We start from the raw sequence: 16331 nt of genomic DNA, 5'->3' as shown, positions 1-16331 counted from the left end.
AAAAACGCTGCCTAACCCTACGAGTTAGATCAAATTAATGTACTACAGTAATGTACACCATAAAAAGGTCTACAAAAAAGTCCGCGATGGTATATGTTTATCTTTTAGGGATAACCCACATTAACCATTTTTATTGTTTACTTTTTACATGAGAAAATGGCTTATTTACGAAGCTATTTTAAGCAATACGGCATTAATCCTTATCGAATTAAGTACCTTAAATACAGTGTGCAATTAATATAGATCAATATGGTTCCTTACAGCATGTAAATGAAACAAATATTTTCGGAGATATTACAAATTTAAAATTTGCGTTTAAAAATGTGTAATGTAATAAAAATTGTATAAATTTAGATATTCCAAAGATAGCAGGAAATCTTCATAGTAAGTATAGGGGAAGAGGAATTGTTTTACTCCAAATTTAATGCGTGCAGGCCAAGGGCAGTAATGAATGAACCAAAAATACTGGATCGATTTTAATCATGTTTTCATTGAGTGACATAGGCATATATATTTTATGCCCGTGCAAAGTCGGAGCGGGCCGCTATGTTTTTATATACAACGTTCATATTTTTTCTGTAGTGTATTTAATTTAGTATCAGCATTGCACCCGTGCGAAGCCGGGGCGGGTCGCTAGTTTTTAATAAATAAGAGAAGTAATGAGTGCCGTTTTCAGACACGAAAGTTGACATTCTTAAAAAGGTATATATCTCTGACGGTGTTAGTTTCGCAAAATATAACTTGTATAGGTTTGAAGCTTGATATTAGTAGAGCAAAATAACATATGTATCAAGTCATAACACTTAATTATTTAGCCTAACATCTGTTAGAAAAACCGGTAATGATCTATTTTTATTTCTATGCCTAAGTCTGTAGTAGCTGCGTGTAAAAATAGTACAAGTAGCGGTCACCAAGATCTACAAATGGATTACAGTCTGAAAAATACAGCTTAATAGCTCCAAATCTGTCCATGTTAATTTTGCATTGCGGCGAAATGACAAAAATATAATTCCTCAGCAGAATCAGTCAAATTGCTCGAAATATATCTCGATGGTAGGTTAAATTAGGAGGAACATCATGATAGACAAACGGCATACGGAAGATACTCTCAACTTGACCTAAAATGAAAGAGATTGATAATAAAGCTAATTTGGACCTATGGAGTGCAAATATGGGGTTTCACTAAAACATTTCACCAACTAGTAATCCAACGCACCCAAAACAAAGTTCCACGATTAAATACCAATGATTATCGCTACGTAACCAACGAAGAGCTGCACGATTACTTAGAAATCAATCACAATCAAGAATCACAGCAACGTGAAAGCAATACAGCTACTGGAAAGCATGCAGGATATCAGAGGATAGAACGCCGTCACCACGTCTAAACTTAACATACCAATCCTTGATGGTTGATTTTCCTGGGGCAGTGTCCGGAAACTCGGCATCAAGCCAAGTATTTGCTTCAAATGTATTTTTCCCTTCAACAATCAATATTTTATCAACGCACGAAATTTCCTTTTATCCATTTTTTCACAATAACAAAAGTTGCTACACTCAAAATGTTATAATTCACAAACTAATGATCCGACAGCTGTCAAATTTATACACGCATCTTTTAAAGGTTAGGGCTAACTAAAAAACATACGGATTTTATTCTCGTAGCGCCATCTATGTGTCAGGTCGGGGACTTTCAATTGACGTGTTAGTAATTTAGTTTTAGTAATTTAATCACATATATTTTAGGCGTAGTGGTCAAAAACACAGCAGCATTGAACATGTGAAGATATAAAGCAACTGTACATTTTATATATCAATAAATCAAAAAGCTTCACGTATCGCTCATGACGAAACACTGATAGCCATGGGCGAGTTGCGAACTACCAACGCATGTCTCGACAACAAACCGAACCCAGTTCTTCGGTATTTTGGTGCGGACGGTCAACGCCGCTAGTCGACAACGAAATCCATCCATCTTCAACGGCGCTCGTCTATTATCCTTTTTTCTTTTGTTTTCCGTTCTTTTTCAGCCCCACGGCGGAGCCGGAGCCGACCACTGACGTTGTACCGTGCGGCTGTCGGGTCGGGTTAGCTCCGTCTCTTTCGAATACCACCTTCCCGACCGGATTTCGCTGGGTTTCGGTGATGCGGGAATGTTTTGCCGGTGACTGGGTGATCAAGAGTGTGAATCTGTTTAAAAAAAATCGGATTGGTATTGTCTCGTCGCGTTTTTACCGCGAGGAGTCCGGAAAACGGGGATCGGTTTGGGATCGCTTCGCCCGTCGAAACGAACGAACCTCTTTCGGATGTTGATGGCCAGCGACGGTAGAGAGAGAAAGAAACGTACCCAGTATCGAGCGGTTGGTTTGGTCGAGAACAGTGCGCCATATTGTATGCGCTTCGGAGTCCTGAATTTGGCGTTATCCTCGAGAATTCCCGGTCCTTCGCCGCGGTCCGACCCCGACGTAACGTGGCTTCGAACGGCGAGAGGAAACCCCTTCGGTCCCGGTGCCCGTTCGAGAATCGATTTTGCCACTATGACCGGTGTGAAAGTGCTGTTAGTGCCCGAAGTGGATTGTTACCTGTACCGTTCTAGCCCCGTGTCCGACATCCTCTAGTGGGAGTCCACACCACGTCCGCCAGTAGCCGTCCCGAGCCGAGATCCGAGAAGGAAAACGAAAAACGAGGCGAAAAGGTAAAACCCGTTCGTCCGCATGTTTACGTGCCACTCCGTGCCATTATGTAAGAGCCGAAAATCGAACAGAAGCGGCGAAAAAAAGCGTCCGCCGTCTTCAAGTTCGCGTTCTTGTTGTTTGTTTTTTCGTGGGCTCGCTTTTTCGGCCCGGTAGCAGTAGGTCATGAAATAAATGCGCATCGCGTACCACCCCGAAAATAATTTCTCGGCGCTCGTTCCACAACAGCTTTGATTTCTCCTGTCGGCACGCATAATGCGAAACTGGCACTACCTCCAATGTCGAAGTGAACGTACGAAGCGAATTATGGCAACAGTCACATTCGCGAAGCGATATCGGGCAAACTAGAACTGGTTGCATAAGAAATTTGCGTAACTGGACCGGATCTGATCAACGGCCGGGCAGTGCACTTACAGGCCAAGAGTCAATCATCAATCCATCCAGGGTTATTGTAAAACAAAACAAATGTAGCAATGAAAATGTCAGTCATGTCACCCCTTTCAACCAGTCCCATCAAAACTATATCCAACGTTAAACATTTCTTATACGCACTAAATAATCCTGGATTTTCAATATGCTATTGATTTTAATAGTATCCCACGCATTATAATAGTTACCCTACGCACATTTAGTACCACAATTTTAGAAGTGGTTGAAATGCTTCAATACAATACCTAAAACATATTGTTCAAAATTGATGTTGATTTAGATAAAGTCTGCCATTCATTTTTGTAGAATATATTACTGTTGATACTATTAATTAAGACACACTAAGTATATTTAATTAATTGTGATATTTCATTCAATAATCTGACGATTTTAATAATAGAGTATGTGTTTTAATGAGCTTTATGCTTTAATATATATTGATAAATAGATATAAAATAGAGATAATACGATCATACATCTAAATGTTGCTGTTTTAATACAATTATGTATAATACAATAATATTATTACAGCTGATAATAGGAATTGTTCTTTTTAGTAAGTATATTCAATTTTGTTTGTATTTTATGCTTTAATGTACATATTGATTTGAATGAAAGCAATAACTTATACCAACTCAGTACAACATGTTACAAATGATTGATGTTCCTTTTTAACTGGCTCCAATAAACGTATGCAGGATGCCAAAAGCCTGTACGATCTTCTTCGCACTATATATTTCAATATTTATTTTGGTTTTATGGCTCCATATAATGTTCTCTATATTCTAATAGATTTCCCAATTGCTTATACATTTTATATTCCATACTTTGTACCAATTATATTTTCTTTGTTCTCTAGCTTATTTGAGTATTTGCTCATTGTTGTTTTCTATATAATAAATAAAATATTAAATATAAAATAATATATATATATATATATATATATATATATATATATATATGTTTCAATATTTGTTCTAACGACAGTGTTCTAACAGTCAGACTGTCTCTAAATACACTATTTCTTCAGGCTCTTATTATCATCTTCTTTATGTCTACAATTTTCTCAATTTTTGAATATAGACTTTCTAAAAAATCTTCATGATATAATTGTTAGGCATTATCTTCATCACTATTAGAATCCGTAGGTTCCTTTTAATACATCTTATTCTTCAATATTTCTTATTGCTTTTGAATGTAAATCAGTGTTAATCAAATGGCCAGTTAGTTATTCTTCTTCAAGCTCTTGAGGTATTAAGGAGGTAAAATATTATTAATTAACTTCTTCATTATATCTGTAATTATTTCATTTCTCATTTTTTCTTCAGCTTTCTCTTCCCATTGTTTGAGACAAGAATAATTTTCTCTGTTCTCTATATTATTTATTTTGACCGTACTCTCTACAACTACTACTACTTTAATTGTACTTATTTTTATCTCTGTCTCTATTTCTATTTCATATTTATTGGTGTTAAGAAGAATTTTTATTTCAAAAGCTATTATTTTCATTATACCTTTTCCAAATCTCAAGGTATTTTATAGACTTATATATCAGTAGCTTCATCCATCTCGATCCATCTTTCTTCCTTTTTTCGGCCTATTCACCCAATTATTATATTTTTATTTTTCTCTGGTTACTTCTCAACACATTTTACTCTCTATTGTTTTATTATTCTCACTATATGTACTTCCCTCTTTCTATAGCTATTACTTCTACTGTCCACTCTATTTCTACTTTTCAACTTGTACTTATTTCTATCTCTGTCTTTATTTTTTTTTCATACTGATTGATATTAAAAGATTTTTTTTATTCTAAGAAGTATTGTTTTCATTGTACATTTTCAAAATTACGTTATTTTTTTATACAATATTTTTATATCAATAGATCTTACAACAAATTTTAAAATGATATTTGGCACTAGTAGAATATTAGCTTAACTTGTAGATAGCTACAAGGATTCGTATAGTGATCATTATCACTTTGAAGTTTTAGTGATCTTCCGGAGTATTTATTCAGTACTATGACAAAAATGTAGTCACAATAGATATAGAATAACTGTGCAATACATTTTAGTGAAATTCTAGTGATGATTCATCTTGATATACTAATATTTAAATAACAGGACAATCCTTGTGAAGCACATACAATGCTATTGAAGTAAAATAAATTATTTGACTCACTCCCTCATTTTACTTTCTATTCTTTTATTTTTTTACTATATCTATTTTTATCTCTATGTTTTTCTACCATCAAAATTGTTCCACTATGGGTCTTAATATTTTCCTCTATTCTATTTTTAGTTTCTCTTTGATTTTTCTTGTTACTGTCATTGTCTCTGTACTATACATTATTATTGGTATAATTAGAGTTATGCATATTGTTATTCTTTTGTTACGTCTTTCAACACTTGGTTTATTATTATTATTTCAAGCTTGCAAATCCCTTTATTTTTATTTTCTATTTGTTTATTCTCAGCTCTGATATTTACACTTAATTTTTATGCATATTTTCGTTGCTATTATGGGCCATTAAATATGCGATGTTTTACAAAATAATAATTATTATTATACTAATATTGATAATAAGATTAATGTACATTTCTCTTGTCAGTTTATACAGGCGATAATCTGTATATAAACCAGCTGTTATAAACTATAAAAATCTCAATAGAATAACCATATTTTAGCCATTAATCAAGAAACATTTTTAATTAAATCTTTTAAAGTTAGCGATTTGGGTGAAATTACAAACGACTGTAATTTTTATCTTAATTATTTAATTGTTTCAACAAGATTTTGCGGTTTAAAATTAATGAATTTATTACCGTCCACTGATTGGTATTGAAAGAAAAGTTATTTTCATTGTACCTCTTTAAGATAATATTTTTTATAGAATAATATAACCAAGAGAGAAAACAAATATATAAGCAGAGCAGAACCTATATATATATATATATATATATAATATATATATATACATACAGGGGTTCGTTGAGGTCAATGTACTATGAAGATATATCAACGACCTATTACAATTAAATTATTATTATTTTATTTTTGGAATAATGTCAGTGGATTTATACTAATATTTGCACTTTATATGACATATTCTCATCTATATTCACAAGCAGATAACAACGTTTAATTCCAACCACGTGTTGATTATTTCATTTCTAATTTAAACTTCGACTATCTCGGACTTTTTCGCATAACACGTCATTAGGTACTACAGAATCAGACGTTATAACAATTAATTTTTTTTTCGGTCTACCATTATCTGAGTTTTATTATTTGTTATATCGGGTAGTAGCCCGACGTTGAAGTGAATGGTCTACCACTATTTGAAACAGATACATATGCGGACCTATCGTGCAAATTGAAATCGATTGCATAAGAATTTTGAGTAGTAACTGGGCCGGATCTTATTAACAGACTTCGAATATTTTAATTAATTTTTATTTCAACTAAACTTCAGTGGTTAGAACATATTATGATTTGGGTCTTTATAAAGCAGAGAAAATAAATATTATTTCTTAGTTAGTACTGGTTTTTATTTTTAATAGTGTGTTAACTAGATATCAATGAAGTTCTCATAATTATTTAAAACTAATTTTATTTAGGACATATTTGTTTTTAATTACCTTCTAAAAAGTAACGTTTTGTTTATCTATTAATTAGCATTTTGCTGTACTTATTGGATTTTATATTTTTCAATTAAAGCTCTTTTCTACTGTTTCTTTTCTTATTATGCTTATTCCAATTAAGATTGGAATCAAAGTTTGAATTGAATCCAAGATATGCATTAGATGGATCCACTTATTATATTTGTTACTTACGTTCAAACTGCAATAGTGATATTTTTCATTTGTGTATATGCATCACGTTAGACAAAAAGCAAAACACATTAGAACCAAAATAAAACAACTATACTGGTTAGTCGGAAGATACTCTCAACTTGAACTAAAATCAAAAAGGTTGATCTATAATAACAATTATAAAGCCAATTTGGACCTATGGGGTGCAAATATGGGGTTGCACTAAAAATTCAAACCAACTAGGCATACAAGGCTATCAAAACAAGGTTCTTCGATTGATTACCAATGCTTATCGCTATGTAACCAACGAAGAACTGCACGATGACCTGGAAATCAAATGGATTTGCGAAGTTATCCAAGATTTCGCCTTGAAACACGAAAGAAGATTACTAAATCATACTAACGTGGAAGCAATACAACTGCTGGACAGCGCGCAGGATGTCAGGAGTTTGAAACGAACAAAACCATACGAACTTATATAAAGTGTATACATTTAGTGTAAACTATAGCTATAAGTTAATAATTAATTAATAATTATAATTTTATAATTGAGGAATACATACTGATGTATTTTCTCGCACTCGTCTTGCTTGTTAATTAATCCAAGTACATAGGAAAAGTAGTAATAAATTAATTGTAAATTAAGATTGTACTAAGCGTATCCAATAAAGATGTTATAAAAAAAAATGTGTATATGACATATGTAGGATAGGTAAATAAATAGCTTCAATTCACTTGTTCACACATCTAACATCTTGATTCGAGATATAAGAGTTTATAAGAGTTTAGTGGATTGTGCCCCCTCATGCTAAACCTAGTCGAAGGTATTACGTCCTGTTCTGCCACATTCTTAAGTAAACCAAAGTGCAATATACGCATGACGTTTCATAAAATGCTGTACTGTAAATATATATTTTTGAAACAATGAATGATAATGTTAGTATATTTATTTTAATATATTTTTCTCTCTCTATAATTGATTTTATTGTTTTCTACAGAAATTTTCAAATACTTCAGATATTACTGTTAGGAAATAAATTGATCGATAAGGGTTTTACCTCATTGACTGAATGTTTTCAGGTATTTTCTAGTTGGAATGATGCATTAAGTGAGTTTTTGCGTCAGTTTTTATCACTTTGCTTAATTCTTTTGGTATAACTTCAATCTTAAATTCAATAACTTAATCGATTGATTATGTTGAAGATGAAGAACAACAACATCTTGGTGAATCATGGCATCTACTACATTTTCATTTTAACAATGTTTTTATTGAGAAAAATTGGTATAATATATGTCATTTTCTATATTTTTTTCCCATTTTTTTAGCAACATTCAAGTTCTTTGAGAGTTTGAACTGAGTTTTCCTTCAATATATCATGCAATTAATTTTTTTCGAGATGTTTTGGTCTGCTAGACTATCATAGACTATAATGGAAAACTGTTAATATAGAAAAATGTTAAAATAATAGAATTTGATATTAAGGATTCATATATTCATTGCCTTTTCATCCATAGATACCGTATTATCATCTAACACTTACTTCAATTTCTGAATCACAATGTGGTTATTTCTCCAGCTCAAAGAACATAATATCCCAAGGAAACTATTTCTGGTAAAAGAAGACTGTTTCTGTTAAGAGAAGAGAAGGAATTTTAATTGCGTAGTCCTTAGAAATAGCTGCTTGAAGACCTGTAAGGAATGAAAGGAAGGAATGATTAAATATATTATAGCGAACGCCAGTATATTTGAATATATTTAATATAAAAATTCTGGAAACTTAGGTTAGTCTTTATCAATGCTGTCTAACTTGACTCTTGTATTTCAGTGAGGTACAGTATATTTGTTTATTCTAGCAACTATATAGTCTTGTTTACATAGCATTAGAAAGCATAGATAAACATAAGACAAAAGCAGTATCATAACAGGTCAATTGATACGTCTTCGGCCTGACACATAGATGGCGCTACTAGAATTAAATCCATATGTTTTTTAGTTAGCCCTAACCCTCAAAAGATGCGTGAATTATAGCATTTTGAGTGAAACAAGTTTTGGATAAAATGGATAAAAAGGAATTTCGCCTGTTGATAAAATATTGCTTTTTGAAGGGAAAAAATACAGTTGAAGCAAAAACTTGGCTTGATGGCGAATCCTCCGGGCACTGTCCCAGGAAAATCAACCATCAAGGATTGGTATGCTAAGTTTAGGTGTAGTGAAATGAGCATCGAAGACGGTGAAAGCAGTGGACGCCCAAAAGAGTTGTTACCGACAAAAACATTAAAAAAATCCACAAAATGATTTTGAATGACCATAAATTGAAATTGAAGGAAATAGCAGACGCTCTAAAGATATCAACTGAACGTGTACATCATATCATTCACGAATATTTGGGTATGAGAAAGCCCTGTGCAAAGTGGGTGCCGCGCGAGCTCACTTTTGACCAAAAACAACGACGAGTTGATGATTCGGAGCAGTGTCTGAAGATAATCAAGCGTAATACACCCGAGTTTTTGCGTCGATATATGACAATGGATGAGACAATTCCACTCCGAAGTCCAATCGACAGTCATCCGAATGGACTGCACACGATGAACCCTCCCCAAAGCATGGGAAAACGTCGGCTTGCAAGGTTACGGCGTCTGTATTTTGGTATGCGCATGGAATAATTTTCATTGACTACCTTGAGTAGGAAGAACCATCAACAGCGACTATTACATAGCGTTATTGGACCGTTTGAAGGACGAAATCGCCGAAAAACAGCCGCATTTGAAGAAAAAGAATGTGCTGCTTCACCAAGACAATGTGTCACAAGTCAGTGAAAACGATGGCAAAAATCCATCGCCGAAAGAGGTGATCGCCGAAACTGAGGCCTATTTTGAAGCAAAGGACAAATCATATTACAAAAATGGTATCGAAAAGTTAGAGGGTCGCTATAATCAGTGTATCATCTTTGAAGGGAATTATGTTCAACAAAAAAACTTAATTTTGCCAAAAAAATGTGTGTTACTATGGTAGGCCGGGAACTTTTTAATTGACCTGTTAGTGTCTTTTTTCCTTCCTTTCTTCTGGTGGTTTTTATTATCCTCTTCTTCATATCTTCAAATCTCGAGTATTGTCTAATAATGCCTTTATTCTTTTTCTTTTTTGTTTTTTGTAGCATCTTATATTTTATCTAATCTTATCATGGTTTTCATAATTTTTAACAATGTTATTACTATTGTGGGATTCTCAGAAACTGTGAGCATTCTCGGTAATAAGACATATAGTACATACAGTACAAATACATCTACATCTAGATAACATACGAGTTCAAGCTTAATCAGTATGAAGAATGGAGAAGAATTTATATTTATAGAGATTTTTTTTTATTCTTCGCCATTTGTCTCATTTTAGTCATGGTCAAATATATGAGTTTGACAATTTTATTTTATTTTCATTAGTATATATTATAAATAATAAATTAATTCCAATTAATATTCTATATTTATTATTCTATACTCAACCATATAAAAAATCTTTGCATAATAAATAATAAAACAAGAATTGGGTTATATATTTTTGGTCTGTCGAGCACTACGTCGAATATATTCATTTTTTTTCCAAATGGATTAAAGAACTGTTTGGTATTCCGTAAGATCGTTTTGATATATGAATGTTGTAATATTGTATTCGATTTTAACCAGATATGCCCTGGCTTTAACGAATACGTGCTGCCGCTGCTGCTATTGCCAAAATCGTGCTTATTTTAAATAATTAACATTCCGATGATGCAATATTAATATTACATTTCCTTGCAGCTGATTTTTCTCGTTAAATATTCCGATTTCGATTGGATAATTAACGTTATCGTAAATTCTATTTTATCTAATAATTATCTTGTAATTTAATGACATATATATTCATTTATTGTATTTTACGATTTTTTTAGGTAATTGCTTCCTAGTCTAGTTCTTAGGAGTCGATTAGGATCAAGATTTTAAATGATTTTTGTTTCTAAAACATATATTTTGTCCACTTTCTGAAATAACATCTGACTCTAATGAGAAGAAAGTATTCAAGCCATTAAAACTATTCAAGGCCTTGTTAAGGATTTGTTAGTTTTACACTGGTTTGATGGTAATATATACATAATAATTGACAACTAACGTGTTTTGCACTCATATTAAATCATTTAAGGGATCCAAGGACTGTGAATTAATTTTGAACGATTTTTTTCTAATGTCTTTAGTTTTACCTTATTAGGGGCTCGAATGTATTTTGACCAGTAATATCTATTGGTGAAAATGCGAATTATCAATATAAATAACTGATAAATTCGATGGTTTTGACATTCTTCTATATAAAATAACAGTTTTCGCTTGTCCGATTATTAGGTGGTCCGTTGTTATTACTTGTGCTGTTTGATTTAAAAAATCTGTTGCCGAATTCCATTAAAAACTTTTATTCAACCATTTAAATATGATGATTTTGATGTCAGTGATGAAGAACAGCCTAAAGAACTAAGAGGCTCAAAGTCTCAAAGAACTTTCAGACAACTTAACAGTTAATAAATTGGCTGTTATTGTAGATATCTACCCACTCCAATTAAACAAACTGAATGACGTATTATTGTAGAAAAGTTGTAGAAAATGATGGAAGATATCTTGATTAATATATGTTTTTAAATAAGACTTCAATGCCTTTTTAAAGTGAAACAATGACCAGAGAGGCTAAAGATCTGTTTTGCTTTGGCGTTAAAATAAAGATGTTCTTCCCACGTTAATTGTGACTGTTGGATTAGTAATATATAGATGAGAATAGTAAAATATCCTTGGCTTATTAGTCACTATAATTTTTATATAAATATATAGTGCACCATCTATCGTTTTTTTTCTTGATAGTGATATCGAAACTACAGTTCTAAATATTTTTAAAGGATTATTGGCAATAACCAGTTCTATTGACTCCATATTGCAACATACTATCAATTGTTGTGATTTCATTTAATCAAATATCATCATTTTAAATCCATAGTTAGTACTCCGAGACAGTGACTGCTTCTTAGTAAACATTGCTGCTGATATCGCAGTATATTAAATAATATTAACTAGGTTATTCACATATCATTCACATATCACATAGTTTTTTTAGCTTTAATCCATGTCTTTTTCGGTGCCAATTATTGTATCTATATAGCCATAAATAAAACATTTACAAATGCCATGCTATAGCAGTGAGCAAACAGTTCTCGCACTCATGCGAAAGTATTGACATGATAAAGTAGTCAGTCCCCGGCTTGACACATAGATGGCGCTAGTAGAATTAAATCCATTTGTTTTTTGGTTAGCCCTAACTCTCAAAAGATGCGTGTATAAATTTGACAGCTCTCGGATCATTAGTTTGTGAATTATAGAATTTTGAGTGAAGCAACTTTTGTTACTGTGAAAAAAATGGATAAAATGGAATTTCGCGTGTTGATAAAATATTGCCTTTTGAAGGGGAAAAATACAGTTAAAGCAAGAACTTGGCTTGATGCTGAGTTTCCGGACACTGCTCCAAGAAAATCAACCATCGAGGATTTGTGTGCTAAGTTTAGACGTGGTGAAATGAGCACCGAAAACGGTGAACGCAGTAGACGCCCAAAAGAGGTTGTTACCGACAAAAACATTAAAAAAATTCACAAAATAATTTTGAATAACCGTAAATTGAAATTGAATGAAATAGCAGACAGAGTGTCTGCTATCTAGCGATAAAATCTTAGCGATCTAAAGATATCAACTGAATGTGTATTTGGGTATGAGAAAGCCCTGTGTAAAGTGGGTGCCGCGTGAGCTCGGTATAATCAGTGTATCACCCTTGAAAGGAATTATATTGATTAAAAAAAACTAATTTTGCCAAAAAAATGTGTTTTACTATGGTAGGCCGGGGACTTTTCGACTGACCTGTTATATATCATTTTATTTATAAACGACATTTTTTTTTATTTACAGCAGAACCGTCACCAAGGGAATGCATACTCCAGAGGGAACGTTGCAGAGGGGCGTCCATCCCCCTAGTACGATGCCTGCAGTACTTCAGGCACCCATATCCATTGACGAGATGGATAATGTCGGCATTATGTCATTACCGAATCAGAGCATCGTAGTTGACAGGTAAAAACTAGCCTTTGTTCGTTTGTTCAATTCTGTTGACCGCTAAAGCATACAGCGATAAGAGGAATGTATTAGTCACCTGGTCAGGAATGTGATTGTACGAAATCGGATCGGTGATATAGACGCGTATATTAATGGTTTCATAATTAACCGGAAAATAGTCTGACAAATGTTTTGATTGTTGTAGTATTATCTTTTTACCGAGAACTTGATATAATAATTCACGACAAGATAAAAAGGACAAGAAATAATACAGAAATAATCAACAGATATTCATTGTAGGCGAAAAAACAAAAGTGATATGAAAAAAAATTATTTTTGTATCTAGCAGAATGTTTTTCTAAATGTTTTGTTTTTAAATAACGCCTGAGTGTAGTATTACTGAAAATTATAATCTTAATAATCTTTATTCAGTGAGTATTATACAGTCCTAAATTACTCAACACATTTTTTTCATATTAAGATCTCTTAGGTTCCATCAACTTATTTACATTAATATTAGCGTTGGGAACTATCGACTGAAAACACTCGAATCAGTCGATAGTCAAAAAACTAGCGATTGAAAATCGTAATTACTATTTTCACTCAAAACGGTTCGACTGTTTTTTTCAATTCGTGATGTCAGACGAAGATGTATGAATCCTTTCCTGTATAAATCGTGAGAAAGGAAAGGACGGAGTTAATTGCGAGACGAAGATGTATACATTCCTTTACAAACTAACTTTAAAAAAGAGAAGGAAAAAATAATTACCGAATAGTAGAACTACTTTTATATTTGAATGTTCCTTCGATCTGTAAAAAGGAAGAGAATTTTTCTATGGAATGTAGTAATACCCCACAAATGTTTTATTATATTTTAATGTGTCAATTGCTATTTTTAATTAATATACTATAATAAATATAGACAATACAATATAACTTAAAGATATACCTATATAAAAATTAAAGAAAAAAAGAACTAATCCAGGATATATTGAAATGATCTGAATGAAATGATATAAATGCTCTATTTATTATTGAACGGAAATATTTTTTAACAAAAATCGAGAGAGTAATCGAAAAGTTACCTATTATTGCCATAAAAACAGTCAAAATATTTTATTATTTATCAATTTTAAACTTTGTTCCCTATTATATTATCTTCAAAAAATATCGTACCAAAATGCTATAATATTAATATACAATATATTGTTATTTACAAGCTAAATACCAAAAAAAAATCATAAAACTACATATATTACATATAAATCTATGCAAACATAAATTGGGTACATTTTTGTCAAGGTAGCGGCTAAGACGACAGAGCTAGAACGTTAAAAATCAGTCGAATGAAACAAGTAGAACCAAAAATGGTAACTAAAAGTACGACTGAAATAGTCGGTAGTAAATAGTATTAAAATCAGTCGGACTGAAAATAGCGACTGAAACAGTCACTGGTAAAAAGTAGTACTATCAGTCAAGCCAAAAACAGTCGATAGTAAAAAGTAGTCAATTCCAAAACAGTCGATAGTCAATTTCAGTCGATAGTTCCCAACACTAATTAATATTAATATGTACACTAGCACTGTACTCAATGATCTGGTTAATGGTGTCTATTTCCAAATCTCTATGGGGATTATTATGCCTGAAGTACCTCGGTACATTTCCTCATGTCATATGTACATATGGACGTAAGAATTTGCGTATACAGCAATACATTCTTCTAAATTTAGTATATAGTTCTTCGTTTTTCATCTTTACATGAGTCTTCCAGCAAAATTTGGCGTCCCGTGCCATTCTGAACTGTTTTACTGTGTTAACACATGGCAGTTTAATAATATTTATTATGATAGGGATATAGTTTTTATATAATTTACAGTCCCCCTTTTATCTACTAGGATTTATCTGGACTGGATCTACAGTTTAACGTGGGCTGCTCAACTTTGTATATCATCCCAAAAACATCCGGTCTTACCCAGCCTGGTCACTGGCGTGACTGGGTTTATTTTCCTTGTCCGATTTTACACAATTGCCCAAAGACAAACTGAAACGTTAAACAATCACAAACATAAAGGCCATGCCTCAGCAGAATTCGAACCCACGACTATCGCAACAGCAGGAAAACCATCCTGTCCTGTGATATATTGATTACTCTTATATGTAAAATTGACGTGATGACGAACTGAAACAGATACAGTTCATCCTCCATTGCTTACTCGAATTATTAATTTTGTTTACTGGTATTGGTACATTCATTGCTGCAAAAGTGGCTATTGTACTTTGTTGAAGCAAATATATTTTCATATACCTAATTCTTCTGTATGTCACTGAACTCCTAAATAGTTGGTGAAATTGATCATTGATTTTGATGAAATGTTTTGTATGTATTTCTTTAGATTCGAGAATGGTTTAGATTCACAACTGGATCCGGTAGGTGGCTCTGCGATGGGGCTCCAGGATTATTATCGATTATAAGAACATATTGTAACAAAATCACTAATTGGATGTTATTGTGATAATCTTATAATATTTATTTTAGTATCTAGATACGTTATTCCATCCAAACAAAAGACAATGTTTGGACATGTCAACGTCACTTGGATCAGCTAGTTTATATCAAGCTATAAACTACTGGAAAAAAGTTTAAAAGTGAACCCTCACTGTAGTCATATTTTTGATGTATTGGCCCAAATAATGTTGTTTAACGTCCACGATATCTTGAAGGAAACGTTCTCTTTGTTCTTCTGGATACATCCTCATGTTGTTTTCGAATTTATCTAAATAAGCATGAAGCATATGTACCTTTAGAGCTATTCTGCAACCCATGACACCCATTTCGTATGAAATAAATGGAGAATGAAGGTGACCATCTGAATTGAATGAGTGCAGAAATATTTTAAGAACTCATTTGACTATAAAAAAGTGATTACAACAAACTCATGCGTGTTTCAGTTAGAAATAAATGTATGAGGATGTTAAATAGCAGTTAGAAATATTCCTGGTGTCAGCTTCAAATGATGAAATATGGATTCATCACGGGGCATTAGAGACCAAAGAGAAGTCCAAAAAATACCTTTTTATTTATAAAAATAATTATGTCGACGTGACTGAGAATACATTATGACAATATTCCATCAATGAGGATATTAAAGTTCGCATAGGTCGCCCACTGAATTTTCTATTCTTCGTTTTTGCTTCTATATTCTCTTTGTCTGTCCTTTGTCATCCATATACTGTAAGTGTCTCCACCAGTCGAATTGTCTCTTTTCTATCTACTCTTCCACTG

General features: G+C 32.6%; 1 protein-coding gene across 4 annotated transcripts in view; it reads left to right on the top strand.

Annotated features, from left to right (window-relative positions):
- The first annotated feature begins 2347 nt into the window (after nucleotides 1-2347).
- Nucleotides 2348-16331, top strand: part of wnd (Mitogen-activated protein kinase kinase kinase 13 wallenda) — a 67608-nt gene continuing 53624 nt past the window's right edge. For 2 of the 4 annotated variants that reach the window (XM_076415745.1, XM_076415743.1), the window contains exons 1-2: nucleotides 2348-2695; nucleotides 12905-13066. In XM_076415745.1, the coding sequence (XP_076271860.1) occupies nucleotides 12924-13066 (143 nt within the window). In that variant the 5' untranslated portion in view covers nucleotides 2348-2695; nucleotides 12905-12923. The remainder of the gene's footprint in view (nucleotides 2696-12904; nucleotides 13067-16331) is intronic. The other 2 variants (XM_076415746.1, XM_076415744.1) reach the window with 1 other exon arrangement.

Source organism: Rhynchophorus ferrugineus, unplaced genomic scaffold (assembly GCF_030347505.1).
Source record: "Rhynchophorus ferrugineus isolate W39M unplaced genomic scaffold, kcgeb_rfMv2 rfM10, whole genome shotgun sequence".
Taxonomy (NCBI): domain Eukaryota; kingdom Metazoa; phylum Arthropoda; class Insecta; order Coleoptera; family Curculionidae; genus Rhynchophorus; species Rhynchophorus ferrugineus.
The sequence above is the reverse complement of the archived record's forward strand: the minus strand, read 5'-3'. Positions and strand labels throughout refer to the sequence as shown.